At 29.8% G+C, this 19,131-nt stretch overlaps 1 protein-coding gene across 1 annotated transcript in view; it reads right to left on the bottom strand.

Annotated features, from left to right (window-relative positions):
- Positions 1-11,722: 11,722 nt before the first annotated feature.
- Positions 11,723-19,131, bottom strand: part of LOC136092385 (steroid 17-alpha-hydroxylase/17,20 lyase-like) — a 17,776-nt gene continuing 10,367 nt past the window's right edge. The window contains exons 2-3 of the mRNA XM_065820516.1: positions 16,402-16,605; positions 11,723-13,139 (exon numbers count right to left, since the gene is read on the bottom strand). Of these exons, the coding sequence (XP_065676588.1) occupies positions 12,157-13,139; positions 16,402-16,605 (1,187 nt within the window). The 3' untranslated portion in view covers positions 11,723-12,156. The remainder of the gene's footprint in view (positions 13,140-16,401; positions 16,606-19,131) is intronic.

Genomic DNA, 19,131 nt, shown 5'->3' with positions numbered 1-19,131 from the left:
AAAAAAGATTCTTATCCATGGGAACAAAATTAGTCAAGCAAGTGGAAATAAATTATTACATGTTCTGCCAGAGCGAAGTACAAGCAGCAGTTATTTACTGCTAAAACATCGGTCCTAGTAAAAAACAGTAAAAATCTTTCCAATGTTGCTGTGAAAAGACAAGCATCAGCTCTAAACGCTCAACAGAAAAAAAAACTGTAGAGACAAACTTGAAAAACCATGATAACCTCTGGAAAAAAATTAACACAATTTTTCAAGCAGTCAAATGTTGTTATTCTGGATATAGAAATGAAAAACCCAGTTTGAAAGTTGTTCAAGCAAGAAGTTAAATGACCTGATCAACAATGTTGATTCAGCAAGGGAAAAAATACAAACTTGATTTTGATTAGACAAACTTGGAATTGATTAGCATAATTTTGGTGAATAATGAGGTGGTTTATTCCCTAAATGTAATTGACATACGTTCCAAGGAAAATTAATCTCAAAGAGCATCATATCTGCAATCTCTTCTTCCCATGATGGTGTGTAAAAACAGCTGATTATTGCTTTAGCAGAGGGCATTCCTAAAACAAATGAAAATATTGGGACACTATTAAGTTTCATTCAAGATGTGTCTTACATAATTTCATGTGGCTAGTGAAAGTAGCCAACATTTTGAGTGGTGTCATGTCTCACTCTAGCAAGCATCCATACCGTTGTTGTGATATTGAATCTGGAACCTTCAAAACTCTGGCTAATCTAAAACATTTAGTTCTCTATGCAACAACCCTGCTGAATTCCTATCTTCAGGTACAAAACTTCAATTAGCTAAGAATTGTTCAAATGTTAGCCATCCTTCATTGTATAACCCTTACAGATAATCTGAGCTTATTCTAGATGCAATTCTTCCAATGGAAATCCATATTTTTCTTGGAGACTTCAAACATTTTTTCAAGCAGATCAAGCGCAAAAATTATTTTCCACCTTCAAATATAAGTATATAATGGGAGACAGTTCAATGGAAATGAATGCAACAAACTGTTAAAGAATGTTGGCATTCTTTATACCTTTCGTTGATTGCTTAAGAAAGCTTCAATCTGTCAAAATGGCTTGCTTTGGAAAGATCTTGGGGGCAAAATTTTGTCAAACAATTTTAGAATTCAATTATTCTAGGCTACCTCTTAAAATAATAGTTACTTTAAAAGCATACGCCATTTTTTAACAAATTAAGGAAATTGCAGAAAAATATAAAATTATACTTAGAGTTTCTAGTCAGCAAATCACTATATCAATGCATGCCAAGTTAAAGATTCACTGGCAAAAATATAAAAGACAACTTTCTCATCCTGAATATGAGAATAAACTTTTAAGTTTGTTATTGATCTTACCAGAAAAAAAGTTTCAAATAAAATCCTACTGGATTCGAAAACTATAAAGTGTGAAATCTTAATCACAGTATACTTTCATGTGTGAGATTACTTTTAAACTTTGATGTGTGGGATTACTTATTTTTGTCAAAATATCTACCGTCAAAATATCAGAAGAATATCTACATCTATATCTCAAATTTGTACTTGTTTAAGCTACTTTATTATTCTGAATATATATTTACAATTATATAATCTTATATAATTATAAATCTTGTTTATATATATGTATTTTTTAAAAAAATGACTTAAAGAATGTCACATTTAAAATTATCGCTATTACCTATAGAATCACCCTTCCAAGGGATTTTCGGGTTCAACTCCATGAGTCTAGCAGCTCATTTGGATAACTGTGGGGTCGATAAAAATTTTTGTAGATTTTCATAAAACACTTCTTAGACCCATTTTTAGCAAAGCTTCCATACAACGATTTCCAGATTTGTATTTTTACATCACAATATAAATAAAAGAATTTTCCTCCATGTCCTGAATAAACTGCTAAAAATAATTGCCTGCAATTGTTTGCAATTTTGTTTCGCAGATAAGATAAGATATGGTAGGTAGAACTTTTTATTGTTGTTCATTATTTTCTCTGAATCTGAAGATTTGCACAATTTTCAATAACATTTTTGACAAAAGCCAATAAAAAACTTTAACAACAACAGTATTCTTGGGCTCTTGACAGTCAGTACCTGTTTTTATACTAAAAACATTTATTACAACTTTTAAGAATCCTTGATCACCATCTATCCCCATAAGAATAATAACTTTATCCAAATTTAGTCATCTATCAGTGCAAATATGATTTTTTTTTTGTTTGAACTTTATTAAAATTTTTGATTTAATGAATATTAAAATATTATTTCTAAAAAAATTTTATGAACATAACTTCTGAAAAGTTTAATAAATTTTCTTCTAGTTTAAAAAATTAAAATAAAAAATCATACAAAAAATTGAACACCTTAATTTTAAAGGGTAATGGGACAAATTTCCTCCAATTCCATAAAAACTTGATTTTCTATTCAAAATACCAAATAATTCATTCTCTTCATAGATCAGTCTGTTTATTAATCCTTAACATCATACAATTAAAATTTTTATAAGTAATCAAGTTTTCAACTTAAACGTACAACATTTGACGAGTGAGTAAGACTTGGGAAAAAAAAATCGAAAGGTTAACATATTGGTAAAATATTACCTGCATGTGATTGAAGTTTGAAAAATATACGCATCTAAGAGAAAAATAGAAAAATTGGCTGTTCAGCTTACTCGACTGCCCACTATTTCCCCTATGCTCAAATAGCCCTGCTTTACCTTAATATAAAACGGTAATTAATAAATCGTCAAAGTTTCTATTAAATTTCGTAAATGCCTGTAATATTAAGCTTTGTTATTTAACTTTTAAACAATTATATTGGTATGAATAATAAACCACTATGTGTTTATTAGCCAAACATCTCTTAAATCTCTACTTTTTTTGATCAATGAAATCCTTTTAGCACTAAACTTTTAAACTTTTTTATTGCGAAGAAAAATAGTTTTATAAAAATTGTTTTTTTAAAATAATTTTCATAAATGTAAAAAAATAAAAAAATGAAACGAAATGAATGTAAAAATTATAAAAAACTAGGAAAAAACATAAAATATTAAATACAAGTTAATAAAAAAAAGTTTAATTAAAATGTAAATTTATGATAATAAAAATGATATATTTTTTAAACAAATTTATAGCAACTTTGGCGCAGTTATTAGGGTTCTGGTTTAGGACCATGAGGACCAACCCTGGCGCAGTGATAAGACTCCGGCAAATAAATGGTTTTTACTTGCTTTAACGCGATACTTTATGAGATGACCGTTAGGCCTTTTTGGAGGACCTAAATAACAACCACAACAACAACAACAACAACAACAACAAAAAACACCAATAACAAAGAAAAAACATAAAAATTATTATATTATAACATAATAAATTATATTATTAGTTTAATAGCAAACAAATGATCCAATTATCAAATTTAAACACAGGTTACCTTTAGTCTATTTTAAAAGTTGCATTAAAAGGTATTTTATAATTTTACCGCTAAATTCAGACAAACGATGTAACCAGAAAATTAAGGTGGAGGAAAAATTTTCATAAAAAAGAGTCCTTAGTCCTTACTTTCTCATCACAGAGTACTGCGGAAGAGCATTTACCCCAAAAGTTAACGCCTCCTTTTTTACCAATGTTGCTATTTGGCGTCTAATCTCAAACCTCTGGGTTCTGAGCCAGAACTCTAACCACTTACGGCGTCAGTTTTTGTCAAAAACTCTCGATTGCCAGTTTGCGCGTGTTTTCAAACCCACAGTCATAGTAAGTGGAAACCATTTAAAAACTTAAAAATTTTAATAGACCAGTCAATATTGTTAATTTAAGTTAATATATTAATATTAGTTTTCTGCGAGTAGTTTCTAGTGGTTTAGGCATTTTGATTTGTAAGAAAACAAGTATATGGATCATAGTATGTCTATATGCCTTATCCTACCATTTTTTAATTATCTCTTGAGATTATACTCTCATATTGATAACATAATATCAAATTGGAAAAAAGTTATTACAAAAAATAAACACTCCTATTATAATCATACTCCTGAATAAAAGCTATTTTTTTAAAAACTAAAAATATGTGAAATAACTTTTTTAACCTAAAGTTTGGTAAAAAGCAGCACCAAACAATCTTCAAAAATGATTTTAAAAAATTATGAAATATAAGTAATCTAATTAGTGAATATATAAGGCAAACTTTTTTTAATAAACGCTGCTCTGAAAATTATTTCTTGTAGTAGGAGATTGGGATAGTAGTAACAGTATCGAAAACAGCCAAACTGATTAATCTCGAAAAGGGACTTTCAGGAATAACATCGAAATAGTAAAAAAGGAATTGTATCGAAAATCCGATAAACAGAATAATCTCGAAATGGTGAAAAAAGGAATAATATTGATAAAGAGATTACATCAAAATTGTTAAAAAAGAAATAGTATCGAAAATCCGAAAAGCAGAATAATCTCGAAATAGCTCAAAAGAGAATAACATCGAAATTGAGAAAAAAGGAATACTATCGAAAACTCAAAAAACGGAATTAGATTGAAGTTGTGAAAAAAGGAATAATAAGGAATAATCGACTCGACTCGCAAACCTAGACGTATCTAAATCTCTTGGTGTTGATAACGTTCACCCTCGTGTACTCAAACACTGCGCAGAAGCTTTCGCATTGCCACTAACATTAGTTTTCAAGAAATCTTTCTCAACCAGCACTATACCAGACCTGTGGAAAAAATCTAACGTCACGCCCATTTTCAAGAAAAGAAGCAAACTAAGAGCATCAAATTATAGACCAGTTTCTCTCACATCCATACCATGCAAAATATTCGAGAGTATATTACATGAAAAAATAATGCTACACTGTAACTTAAACGGTTTAATAAGCATAGCACAACACGGATTTGTTCAAAGAAAAAGCTGTTTGACTAATCTCCTCGAAACTCACGACTTCCTCACAGAAGCTGCACACAAGAAGTATCCAGTCGATATGATTTACACTGATTTTGCAAAAGCATTTGATAAAGTCCCACATAATCGCCTATTGAGCAAATTGAAAGCATATGGCATCAGCGGGAAAGCACTCATGTGGATAAATGCTTGGCTTAACAATAGACAACAGCGTGTTGTCATTGATACTCACTCAACTGCTAAAATATTCACATCAGATTGGAAAAAAGTTACGAGTGGCGTCCCTCAAGGAAGTGTCCTCGGCCCTCCCTTTTTTGTACTATTTATAAATGATCTGCCGGACAACACTACCAGCCAGTTCAAGCTCTACGCAGATGATAGTAAAATTATGAACATGATAAAATCGAATGAAGATATGCTAGCTTTACAATCAGACATTGATCAAGCCATAAAATGGTCTCACAAATGGTTGATGTTCTTTAATGTGGAAAAATGAAAAACAATGCATGTCGGTCGAGGTAACAGAAAATCTAATCAAGTCTATTCAATGACGAACACAGAAGGCACTCGTCGAAACCTGGAGGAAACTAAAACTGAACGAGATCTAGGTATTCTGATATCAAATGACCTCAAAGTCCGTGCCCAGGTAGAGTCTGCAGTCTCAGTAGCCTATTACAAATTGGGCCTACTAAAAGAAGTATTCCGAAGCAGAAGCATTTATCTCTGGCGAACGCTTTACATCACATATGTGCGCCCACACCTGGAATTCGCTATTCAAGCATGGTCTCCTCACCTAAAAAAGGATATCAATATGCTTGAAAGAGTTCAGCGCAGAGCGACAAAAGTTTCCTCAATCAAACATCTCTCATATGAGCAACGCTTAAATATATTTAGAGTGACAACACTGGAAGAGAGAAGAGCTAGAGGAGATCTTATTAAACAGTTTAAAATTAAAAATAAAATTGATGATGTTAACTTTTTTGTTCCTCAAAGGATCTCTAACAACGTATATTGCAGGAGGAGTCACAATAAACAGCTACACAGACAAATTGTTAGCGATTGCGAAGAGCGACATCACTTTTTTACTAATCGTGTCACACCGTCCTGGAATATGCTACCACAGGAAGCAATTGACACTCACTCGGTCAACTTATTCAAAAGTTTCCTATCATGATGGGCATCTTGTCTCGTTGACAATTAGCCCTACACATTAGTTAGTATAGAGATGCCTGGTGTTGCATCTCTTCGTCAATATACTTTATAATTAATGATTGACTAATTTACAGTATTATTGAATTTATAAAAACATAAAAAAAAATTATTATTGATTGTAAATTTATTGATTCTAAATAAAATCAAATTCAAATTCATATCGAAAAGGGAATTTCCGGAATAATATCGAAAATGTGAAACAAGGAATAGATTCGAAAATTCCAAAAGCAGAATAACTAGAAGGTCAGTATTTTGCGGTTTTGAATTAAAGTGTAATAATTATATTGTATAATTGTATAATTTATACAATATAAACTAAAATTTCTATTAGTAGAACAAAAAATATTGAATGTTGTGTTGATGGCTATTTATAAAACGATTTAAAACACGATGTTTTGATTTTATTTACATTTAATGTCAACAAACCATAAAAAGTTACAAAGTTTTTAGTCAAAATAAATAAAAGCAGGATAAAAGATCCTGCTTAATAAAAAAATTAAAAAAGCTAATTAAAAAATCCTAATTAATAAAACAAGAAGAGCATGCTAAAAGATCCTTTTTAATGAAAGATTATAAACAATATCCACTCTACCTCCAAATACCATGGAAAAATTACTATTACATGAAGTCATCTGGTCATTCTGTTCCAGAATGTTTAATATTGTAAATACTAAAAAAATATCGAGCACACAATTTTAAATACATTGCTGGTATGGTAAGTTGCTACCAAATGTTAAAATTTAGTTATCATGTTGTATTTTACAAGATGTTATTCAATAAAATTTCCACACCAGAAGTTATTGAGTTTATTATACAAGTTGCTGAGAGCTTGAATGAGAATACTTTACAAGTTGTTTATTATCTTTACATAACGTTTTGTAACAGTTATAAAAATTCCCTACATATTTATGTTGGAACACTTTCCTACTTACAAAATCATGCAGAATCTGTTTGGTTTTGGTTTGGTTTTTGAAGAACTTAAAAAGAAATAAAGAAGAAATTAGAAAATACTGATTATTTTAGTGTTATACTTCCATGCAATTATATAAAGCATACATTATACCACCATTAAAAATTATTTGGAAAGATTTTCTATTGCTTTCTTCATTGAAAACACATTCTGGTAATATTGACACAATAGAATATGAAAAATTATTACTCAATTTTGGCCCAAAATGTCGCAAGATAACTGTTTAATATTTGATGAAATGTATTTACAGAAATATACAGAATACTATGAGCTTTGAACTAAAAAAAACTTTTAACTAAAAAAAAAAACTTTGAACTAAAAAAAATTTTGAACTAAAAAAAAGTCGAAACTTTTCAAAAATGGTATACGATGTTAAGAACATTCATTAAATAATAGAAACATCCCATACATAATAAAAACTGCTTCAGTTATAAAAATTGATAGTAGTTGATTGAGAAATGAAACCATTGAAACTGTGACTATTTTTTAAACAGTGCTTTTGGTATGCAAACTTATATATTATATTGATAAGTTCTCTAACAACATTTGGGAATATTGAGTTTCTTAAAAGTTTCTTAATTTTCAAGTTTTAAATCGAATTGAATTTCATTGCACGTGTAAATTAAACTATTCATTTAAACTGCTGTTCTCCATTGTAGATAATGCTAACTTCGTGTAAAGTTGATGCGATATTTAGGTGAAAAGTTAGGAAATCTTAAACAAGTTTCTTATTGAAAAGTGACTTAGTATTAAAAGTTTCTTAAGATTTTCTCCTAGTACTAGTTTTTTACATAAAAAAAAGTGTGATCAGAAAATTAAATTTTCGATGTTAATCATTAAAATGAGTTTTCTATCTTATTCCGTTTTTATTGATTTTGATATTGTTCCGCATTTGTGAATTTCGATATAAAACTTTTTGATATTATTCTGAAAATCACATTTTCGATCTTAATCATTAAAATGGGTTTTAGGTCAGTTAATTTTCGATACTTTTCCGCTTTCCCGGAGATTGTTTGTTTTGTTGCGTGAAGGTAAGGCGTCAAGTACAGCCTGTCATTACAAAATTACTATCTTATCAACTTGATCTATTTTCATTTAATTTATAAATTCTAATCCATAAATCTACACACACTCTATTTTGCATAGTTTGTTAAACGGCCAAAATTTAGATATTTTGTTGTGGGTTAAATAGTTAACCTTGAGCTTAATTTAAACTTAAACCAATAATATAACTTAACCTTAAACCGATATAATAGCTTACCTTAAACCAATAAAACTACTGTATACATCTACACCTTTATTTATTCGAAATAAATAAAAAGCATAACATTAAGAAAGACGCCGTTTTATTAATATTTTATAACAGGTAATATTTATCAAAACTAACGGAAATACATTACTTTTATATTTTAAATATGGTATCTTCTTCATGAAAGTTATATGAAAATATCTAAAATGATATAAAAAAAGTAAAATAAAAAAACGTATTTTTAAAATTTTTTTTTAAACATCTTCACTTCAAGGTTACAAGCAACCACTATTAAAGTTGTAAGTTACTGAAAGAGAAAAGATGTTTAGTTTATAAAGCAAGATAGCGAATACCAGAAAACCTGAAAGATTGCGAGCTAAATGAATTAATGAAAGGAAAACAAGATAAAGACAGCGAATTCCAAAGAACTAATGTTTGAGGAAAAAAATCTAGACGAATAAGAATTTTTAGAGTACTTAGAAACAGCCACGGTAAAAGGATAACGCTTAATTAAATGGCTAGTAACACGAAAATGAATTTTATTAGAAGGCGCAAGAGACGCTAGCTCTTTAAAGCAGCGCATAGTATAGCATTTAAAAAAAGAGAAAGAGAAATAACATTACAACGATGTGGCAAAGGTTGAATATTGACTGCAAGATCAGGGAATAGTTTTAAAGACCTTACCTAATACACTGTAAAATAAGAGCTTATTGAAAAGACCGGTATGCAAAACTTATATCATGGCTTTAGAAATGTCAAGAGCGAAAGTCTACACCTCTCCATATTTATCTAATGCACAATACAACCTATCGGCTATTAACGTTAACAAATCAGCAGTAAAACGAGAAGATTGAAATCCATATTGATGATCAGAGTGTATGTTATTCAATTCAAGATATAAAGACTCAAAAACCGTACATATAGACTACTACTTATAGACTATAACCGTACTTATAGACTATAGACGTAAAAGACTAATGGGGTGGTAGTTAAACAAGTCGGATCGCTCTCATGAATTTTTGAAAATAGGGAAAATAGATGCCGTTTTCCAGCAGGCTGGAGAACAAGAACTGATACACACTTGCTAAATGATTTTGAAAGAATAGACTTCAGTAGACCACAATCTGTAGAAGAGTCTATGCAGAATATCACTTTAGATACAGAAGCTGGAGTGATACAAATGTCAAGCAATCGATCAACAAGTTTGTAGGCTATACCAGGTAGGATATGATTGGTGGAACCTAGAAATGAGATTGATGAAAAGTTCTTAGAAAACAGTTCAGCTTTGTCTTCAGGTGAGGTAACAAAGTTTGAACCTTCTTATAGCGGAGAAATAACAGATTCGCCCTTATGATTGATACTGCTAAAGATTCTCCAGAAGTGGCTGGAGCCTAATTTATGAGTTAAAATGCGAAATATTTTGACCTGAGAATGGCGGGCTTTAGCATTAAACTGAATGGTTCCTAGCAATGGTAAACAGACGTCTGTTTTCTCGAGAACCTTTTTTCTGAGAGATATGAAAGTAATAGTTTCGATTGAAAATTACAGCAGCAAAATGAGAGGAAAACCATAAAGAAGAGTGAGGTTTGACTTGAATGAGTCCCAGTCAGCTTTAAGGTAGTTGCAAGAGGTACGATAATATAAAACATTTATCTCATTCTTCTGATAGTTAAGAAGAATGAGATAAAAGTTTTAGAGAGATCAATCCGCGATCAGAAGCACCTAAAAGTAAATGTGGAGAAACTGAGCACTGACTAGGATCAGAAATAAGACATTTAAGTAGAGAAGGTAATTGATTCGGATTGTCTGGATAGCAATTTGGAAAGTTAACTATTTGTGTTGGAGATTAGGATATAAAACAAAGGGAAAGTTTATAGAGTGAAATGATGAAAAATGGAAGCCCATAAAAGAATAGCCTGCAGATTCAAACCTAGTTTCCCGACAAATGGGTTAATTTTTACAAATGCAAATGCCCAGGCCAAAAATGTGACTGTTTGAGTCTTTACGAATTAAAGGAAGATAACTATCAACATATAGGTAAAAAAATAGTACAGCTGAACTCAATTTAGTCTCACAAAAAGCAAGTAGATCTGGTGAACTTTGCAAGAGATAAGACCCTGTAGAAAAAAAATTACTTCAAAGACCAAAAATATTAGTGAATGGTAGATTTAGAGAACTTGGTGATAACGATGGTTTTTTGTGTTTTATAGTTTTTGATACTTTAGTCATTTTTAAAATTGATTAAAGAACTTGATTCAAAGTACAGATAGTACTCAGTGCACTATCATATGTCCAAGCAATTGCCTTATTACTATTAGTAAACCCTAGGCCATAACAAAGAGCTCGAAATGTGGCTTCAACGTTGCACTCTAAAAGTACAAATAGAGGCACCATCCGTTTTCAACATGGCCCTGTTAGTACTCTGATATTTCACAGCTGTTGATGGAATCAGCCTCTCTGAGAACTACCATAGAGTTCGGGAAACCTGACTACAAGCCGGCCTCAGAACCATAAAAATGAGTTTTCGAGCTGTACCCTCATTAGTAGATAATAAAATGTGTTACCTTGTCATAAAAACAGAGAAACAAGCAAAACCCATGCAATGTTTCAAGAAGGTCTAGCATTCAACATCTTAAACTGGAATATATTATAAATGCATTTACGCCAGTCTAAAAGATGAAAAAGAGGTGCGAAGCTGGTCAACAGATAGAATCTTTTTTCCCTCGTAAGTCTTTCAAAGGAAGCCTTCAACATTTCGCATTTGCTCAAGATGAGTATTTTGATCAAGACACCATCTTTAGCCTTTATTTAACCAAGAGCCCCAAGTCAGGGGGATTATGAAAAAGCATTATGAATAAAAATAATTTCTGAAATAAAGATATAATCACAATGCAAAAGAACTTTCAGAAATGAAACTATAATCACCATCACAAAAAAATAATTGCTTATAAATTTTTTTATATTGTTCAGCACAAATTTTTATAAAGGATAAAAATCCTGAGTTCTTTTTATTATCTGTGATAAAAATATTTGAAATTAAATTCATTTTAATTCGTCCTGAAATATTTTAGGTTAGGCGTTTTTAGTTTTACAATTTTTATGTGTTGTTGATAAAAATATAAATTCTTTTGAACAAATTAGTTGCAATTAAAGATAGGAGAGGTTGAGTCTTTCACAAATTCAATTTTACTCCATCTTCAAAAATAAAATAAAAGAACGCTTTCTTTGCTTTATGTGTTCTCTAAGAGTCGATGTTTCATGGTTAGTAATAGAAGAATTAGCTAAGTTCATATTAGTTTTTGAAATCTTTTTGATAAAACTCTTCTAACATTAAAAATTTTTTAAATTCTAATGCAATGATATAATAGTTTATGCTATAATAATGTCAAACGTCACATTGATAACTTTAATCTACTACGTTTATACGTACACGGCTACATCCATTTATAAAAGTCATATATACATACATTGTTAAACCCATTTATTATATTTTTACGTACACAATTACATCCGTTTAAATGTTACGTACACGATTACATCCGATTACATGTTAAATAATGATAGTAATCAAACAACGAATCAAAATACAAAATTGTAAAATATAATAATCATAAATGTGTATTTAAAATAAAAATTAAAACTCTTTTTGATAGACAATAGTTAGCTAATAGAAATTAGAAAAATTTTTAATTAACACATTTTGCCTAAAATTTAAAGGTTTAGCAAACATTTACTAATCGTTTCATTTTCAAATTATTTACTATTTATCTAGTATCTAATTTTTCAATCAATATAGTTTATATAAATTTAAAAAAAAAAACATTAGCAAAATTAAAGCAATAAATTTTTACTCCTTGGAACTATTTCAACTTTAAAGTCATAAGGAGTACAAGTGATGCCAAAACTACCTTCTAAGCGCGGTAATTCTTCTAAAATTGGTTTCACAAATCGGAAATCATTTATCAATCGTGATATAAAAATAAACAACTCAGTTTTTGCCAATGTTTCTCCAATACAGCTACGAGGTCCACTAGAGAATGGTAAATAAGCGTTTCCTAGTTTAGAATTAAATTCGCCAGAATTTTCTAACCAACGTTCAGGGTAAAAACTCATTGCATTTTTCCAGTAACTTTCGTCATGGTGTATACTCCATAGGTTGGTTATTATAAGAGCCCCTTTGGGAATAGGTTTTCCACAAATGCTACCTTTCTCCATCGCTTTATGATATAAACCAAAAGGTGCGACCGATGACAACCTAAGTGTTTCATAAATTGCAGCTTGCATTAAGTGTAGTGACGGGCGATCTTTTAGACAAGGGTAACGGCTACCTGATGTTACCTTTACAATTTCATCATAAAGTTTATCTTGGTACTCCGGCCAATGTAAAATATAAACAATGAACCAAAGAATCGTATTTGATGAAGTTTCTGATCCTGCAAGTATAAAATTATTTAAGATAAATTCAATGTTATCATCAGTAACATTTTCATCCGGATCTTGTCCCGTCTCTGAGTTTGATGAAACTTTTATTAAAGCATCTGTTAGATCACGTATATTATTTTCGTCATACGATCTTTTGTGCTCTTGGACTTTTTTCTTTAAAAGCGGATCGCGAATTTTTATCATTTCATCTAAATTTCGTGATGAAGCTGATGGAAAATAGCGTAACCATGGAATAGAAACAATGTAATTGTTTACACTGCGCTCTTTAAAGCATAAGTTCGAATACTTTATAATAGCCTGAAATTCAAGATCATCTTCTTTATAACGATGGTTAAAAAGTATAGAACAAATAATGTTGAGAACACACAATGCTATAAAAAAATATCATTTTATTATTACCCTATTTTTACTTTGTTTATTATTTTATATCAAAGGTCTTTAAGCTCTAATGCCCATTTAACTTTTTATTTATAAACTTTTCCTAGTATGGCACCAATGGCAACTGTAGAAACATAAAATACGACGTTAGTGATTACGACACATAAATACTGACACGTAAATATTTTTCAGACACTTTTTTTTAAATCGACTAAGGTTTAAATTTTCCCTACGTGCTTAATGCTAACCTAAACAACTTTAGAGTCATTAGACTTAAGTCATTTAGCTTAAAAGTAGCAATATTAGGGATTTCCTGGAAGAACTTTTAAATAACTAAAATGAATGTAAAATAACTTCATCTTTTTAATTTCGTGTTCCACCTTAAAAGTAAATCGAAAACTATGGTTTTAGTAGAGAAGTTCTTAAAATTTTTATTGATCGATTATTTTTGAACTAAATGATGAAATTTATACTTTAAATTGAATGAAATATTTTGGTTTAAAAAATGAAAATAAAATAATTAAAAATAAATGAAATTTTTTTCCATTTTTATAAAATATTCGCGACAAAACTATTTTTTTGGGTAAAATTTCGACTCGTAAATTTTGACTGTTAAATTTCTGAATTTAAACCCGATTTAAAATTTAAAGAAAAAATTTTCGAATATAAAAAATTTTGAAATAAAATCTTTACTTCAAGAAAAATTTAACAAAATTTTGTTAACTTTTTCTTGTAGTAAAGATTTATTTTAAAATTTTTTAGTTTAATTATTCCAGATAAGTACCTGATTGCATCGAAAGCGTGAATATAGTGAATAAGCGAAGCGTGAGTCTAAATACGTATCTGGACCAAAAAATATCCATCTGGACCAAAAAAGCAAAAATTGCTAATGAACAGGGCCGACGACACGGGTTTCAAATTGAATGGGGGGGGGGGTTTCACAATCATCAATTTGTAAAAAAAGTCCTCAATATCGTTTATTTTTTTTATTTTTTATACAAGTGTTATTTTATAACTACAAAGTAATTACAAGTTTATTTTACAACTACAAAAATTACAAAATCACTGATTGGCAGTAAAGATATACAAATATAAACCATAAATATAAAGTTCGAAATATACGAAGAAAATAAAAATATAGTTGCTTACAACTCCGAGACATGAATAAAATAAATAACAATTACAACAATATATTAACGTGTACGTAAAAATAATCCGAGAAATATATCTCTATATTACTCCAATTAAAATAAAAAATACAAATAAAATATAAATTAAAAAAAATAAAAAATAAATATAAATAAAAATAAATCTGCTGATTTTTCGGAGAAGAGTTTAGATGTTTCACTATAAGTTTGTTTACCACATTTCAAAATTAGTGTATAAATATGATAAAAAAACAAAATTTGTGTAAGATTGATAAAAATAATTACTTATTTGCAGTCATTGGAAGCTCGCAGAAGACCTAAGTCAGTCTTGTCATCGAGTGCCTTTTTCTTAGACGTGTAATACACATAAAAAATCAGTTGCATACGTGGTATATATGTATGTGTTACATATATACCTTGTTATTAATATAATTTTTTTTATTGATTTGTATTAAAAGTTAAGTTACATTTATTTATTTCTTTATTCAAATTTAAAAAAATTCCTTACAGTTGTTTAATTTGATTATTGTAGTTTTTAGCTTTTTTTTCAGAGAGTGTTCGTTGATTAAGTTTAATAGTGATTCGTTTCTGGAAACTAATTTGTTAAATAAATAGGGACCACAATGTGTAATTGAGAATTTTGAGAGTCTTGTTGTTTTAAAAAGTATCTTAAAGTTGCCTGTTGCTCTTGTATTGTATTTATTTATATTGTTTTTAAAAAAGTGAGCTGCAAAATGTTCTGGAACCAGACAGTTTATATTTAAACATGAAAAGTATATTTTGAAAAATATTTATTTGAAATATATTTAGTGCGTTCATTTGTTCCAGTTGGGGTTGAGCATGAGTAAATTTGTTTTTGTTGTATACTAGTTTTGAAGCGTGTTTTTGACGTAAGTAAAGTGGTTGTAATTTAGGTTTGTGGGTACTGCTCCATGCTATATTGGTATACATGAGATAGCTATTTATGAATCAAAAGTAGATAAGTTTTTTGTGACAAAAATGGTCTTGCCTTGTAAAGTTTGTGTTCATGTAGTTTATGTGGGATTACCAGGAGATGTGTTCATCAATTAGAACTCCTAAAAACTTCGTATTCAGAGCTCTTTTGATGCTTATATTTTCTATATTGATTGTTGGTAGGTTCAGGGGTATTTTTCTAATTTGTTGATTAGAGTGCAATAGTATGTACTTAGTTTTTTCTATATTTAGTGACAGTTTATTTGATTTAAACCATATATTAACTTTATTTATTTCAGCATTTGTTTTTTCATACAAGTCTTCGATTGCCTTTGACGAGTAAGATAAGTTTGTATCGTCGGCAAACATTATAGTTTTAAAGATATTAGAGGCGTTTGGAAGATCGTTTATATAAAAAAGAAACAAAAGAGAAGCAAGAATGGAACCTTGGGGTACGCCACATTTTGTTTTTAGTAAATTTGAATTGCTTTTTGCGAATTGACCTTTATTGATAATTTTGTTAGATTTTAAATATTCATTTAATTTATTATAGATTATTCGTTCTAGAAGTTTTGAGAATACCGAAAGGATAGAGATTGGTCTATAATTGTTTAAAGAATTAGTTTCTCCTGATTTATAGATTGGTATAATTTTAGAGATTTTTAGTTTATCAGGTACATTACATGTTGTAACTGATGAATTAAATACTTGGTAAATTGGACTACATCTAGATTTTTATCAAAAAAAAAAGGTCCTTTAGAAAAAAAGTGCGGGGAGGGGGCAAGTGCCTCCCAGCCCCCTCCCCCTTCGGCCCTGATGAAGATTTAAAAAAAAATAATTAAAAACGTACCGATATCATAATTAATTAAGATATTGGTGAACAAAAATGGTGAAAAAAAAAATCTTCATTAGCAATTTTTTCTATTTACTTGGTCCCGATGGAAATTTTTTTGTCCAGATGCATATTTAGACTCTAGATTCACACTTTCGATGCAGCCAGGTACTTATCAATGGAAGTCACCACACAGAATAGTAAGAATTTATTTTTTATTAAATATGTTTTGTGTGTAAAGATATTATGCGTGTAAAGATGTTACTATAAGATTAATTTAAAATAAGTTGTTTCAAAATCTAAAATTTTTTATTTACTTACTAGTTATTTCTTGCATTGAAAATGGTTTCCCATTTGTTTCTAAAAGTTTTTTATTTAACTGAAAACTTTCTTCTATAGCTTTACTTTCCATCCCTGCCAATCCATCAGCAAAGATTTTCAAAGATGATGTTGCTAGCTTCCGTAATATTTTAAATTTTTTACTTGGATCACGTTGGATTAGACCGTGAATGGATCTATCCCAACCTAAAAAAACATTTTTTTTTTATTCTAAAAAAGTTAATTTGAAATTTTTAATTAAATTTTAATTAAAAAAAAAATGATTTAATTTAATTTTTAGAATATAATAAAATGTAAAAAATTGCTTACGTAAAAGTTACGTACATAAATTACGTCACGCTTTAGAAAAGGGGGAGGGGTTAGTGGTTTTGTGACGACTTATACGGAAATTATTACTAAAGTGTTGCGATGTTGTGACAAGGAAGAGGGTAAGGAAGAAGGGAGGTGGGAGGTGGTTTAAAATGGCCTAAAAATTGTGTGACGTCAATTGTGGATGACCCCTTACCCTAACTACATAAAAAGTTGTATACGGAGACTTCGGGTACAGGTAGACAATTAAAAATCTCCTTCTCTGTTGGTATTAAAACCATCTGGATATGTTGGTGAACATACGTTTAAAAAAAGTTAGTTCACACTGTCCCGTAGCAATTTGTTGACTACGTACCGCAACAGTTCGTTGACAGTGTCCTGAAAAAGTTAGTTGACAGTGTCCGAAAAAAAATTAAGCTTCTAGAGTGAAAAAAGGGTTCTTTTGGTTCTTTGATGTAAAATATTTTATTTCAGGTATATCGTCCATATCTTAAATATAATCCCTGACAGAATTGGTTGATCGAGTGTTGGTTGTTCTGGTTGACAGAGTTGGTAGAATTTTTAGAATAAAACGTTACCAACCAGTGGAGGTGTTAGGCGTCGGCGACTGCCAACAGCCTCGCGGTTGAAGGGACCTCGCAAAAATATACTAAAAAAATTAAATATCGTATCTTAATTACAATTGATGGTATTTTTACATATCTTATTTTGCTTTGCTGGACGAAAGTATGTTTATTTGTCAGTTTTATCATCGGTATTATATTACTTCAACTTTAAATAAATATCATTTTCTAAGTAGGGGAAGTGGGGCATAACCACATATTTGAAAAATGTTATTTACTATGGCAAAAAAAACCACGCGTTGGTAAAACAGTTTCCTTCATTTCGCTTATGACAAAGAGAGTGACTGGTGCGTTTCTAAGAAGTTGTGCATAATAATGCTTATTTTAATAAAAATATTATATTTACATCTTATTTTTCCAGACCTTTTTTTGAGAATCAAGCAATATCAATCTTATTAAGCAACATCAATCTTCCCCTATCAATCTTATTCTAACTATTTCTGATAACATAAAAGCATTTTTAAATATTGATTATTATTGCCTACCGGTTCTAAGGCGTATCGTATCGTTAACTATTTAACTAACAAGTAATGATAATATTCGATTCAGGGTTCGATCTCTAAAAAATTTGATTGTCTCATTCTATTCCATTTTTATTCGATTACATCGCATGACACGCGTCAAATTATTAGTAAAACAATTATAAAGTCTGAGAAATGAAAATGAAATCGAATTTAAATTTACGTTTTTTATATTATAACCTAACTTACTTAGTTTATTAAGTTTTAATTTAAATATTAAATATAGTGCAATTATTTAAGCATTTAGTACAGCTATTGCTTTTAACTACAATCGGTTACAAAAGCAATAACGAAGTGAATAATACAAACTGTTATAAATAAAATTTAACTCTTTATTTAATTACACGTATATTTAGAAAGTTATTTTAAAATGTTCTGTTTTTTTTAAGACTATCTTGATCTAAAGTCAATACCTTAAAAAAAAATTAAAATCAAAACTTAAAATTCAAGTACCTAACTATAACTTTTTTCAATACTCCAAACATAAGTCCAAAATCATGTCTGGAAAACCAACGAGAGACAGAGATATAGGACGAACATGGGAATCTGGTGCATCGAAAAGAAAAAGAAAGACTGAAACAGAGAGATCAAGCCAAGCTGCGAGTTCCAGTATGATGAAATTGCTTAAAAAAACCCTTTTAACTGTTACTGTTCCAGAGTTCTCTGATGAATCTCTTGGCCAAGTTTCTTTGGTTTCTGAAACAGAACCAGCTTCAGAGTCAAATTTATCAGTTGTGAACCAAGAGTTTGAACGCAATATCGGTTCGGCAAGTCGCCATCAAAATATAGAAAAATCTGATGAAAGTTACCCAAAAGACGCAAATAACAGACATTTTTTTAAATTTCATCTTAAGCGAAAACTGATTAACGGTGAAACTCAACACCGCAGATGGTTAGTTTACTCCTTGTCAAAAGACAAAGTTTATTACTTTCATTGTAGACTTTTCTCGCTTACACAGACTCAGCTGGTGAAAGAAGGATGTTGTCATTGGAAAGATCTGAGTCGGATATTGCATAGACATGAAAAAAATCAAGGACACATGGAGTGCATGGTTAAATGGATGAAATTTTATAAAAGAATAAAAAACGGAAAAACAATAGATGAGGAAAACGAGGGATCGATTAGAAAACCTCAAAAATATTGGTACAACCTGTTTGAAAAATTGATTGATATAATAAACTTTTTAGCCTCACGCAATTTGGCATTTAGAGGTCATCGCGAATCACTTAACCTGGACAATAGCAGGAACAATCGTAAC

Source organism: Hydra vulgaris, chromosome 15 (genome assembly GCF_038396675.1).
Source record: "Hydra vulgaris chromosome 15, alternate assembly HydraT2T_AEP".
In the NCBI taxonomy this organism is placed as follows: Eukaryota; Metazoa; Cnidaria; class Hydrozoa; order Anthoathecata; family Hydridae; genus Hydra; species Hydra vulgaris.
Note: the sequence above shows the minus strand (reverse complement) of the source record. Positions and strands in the feature narration are given on the sequence as shown.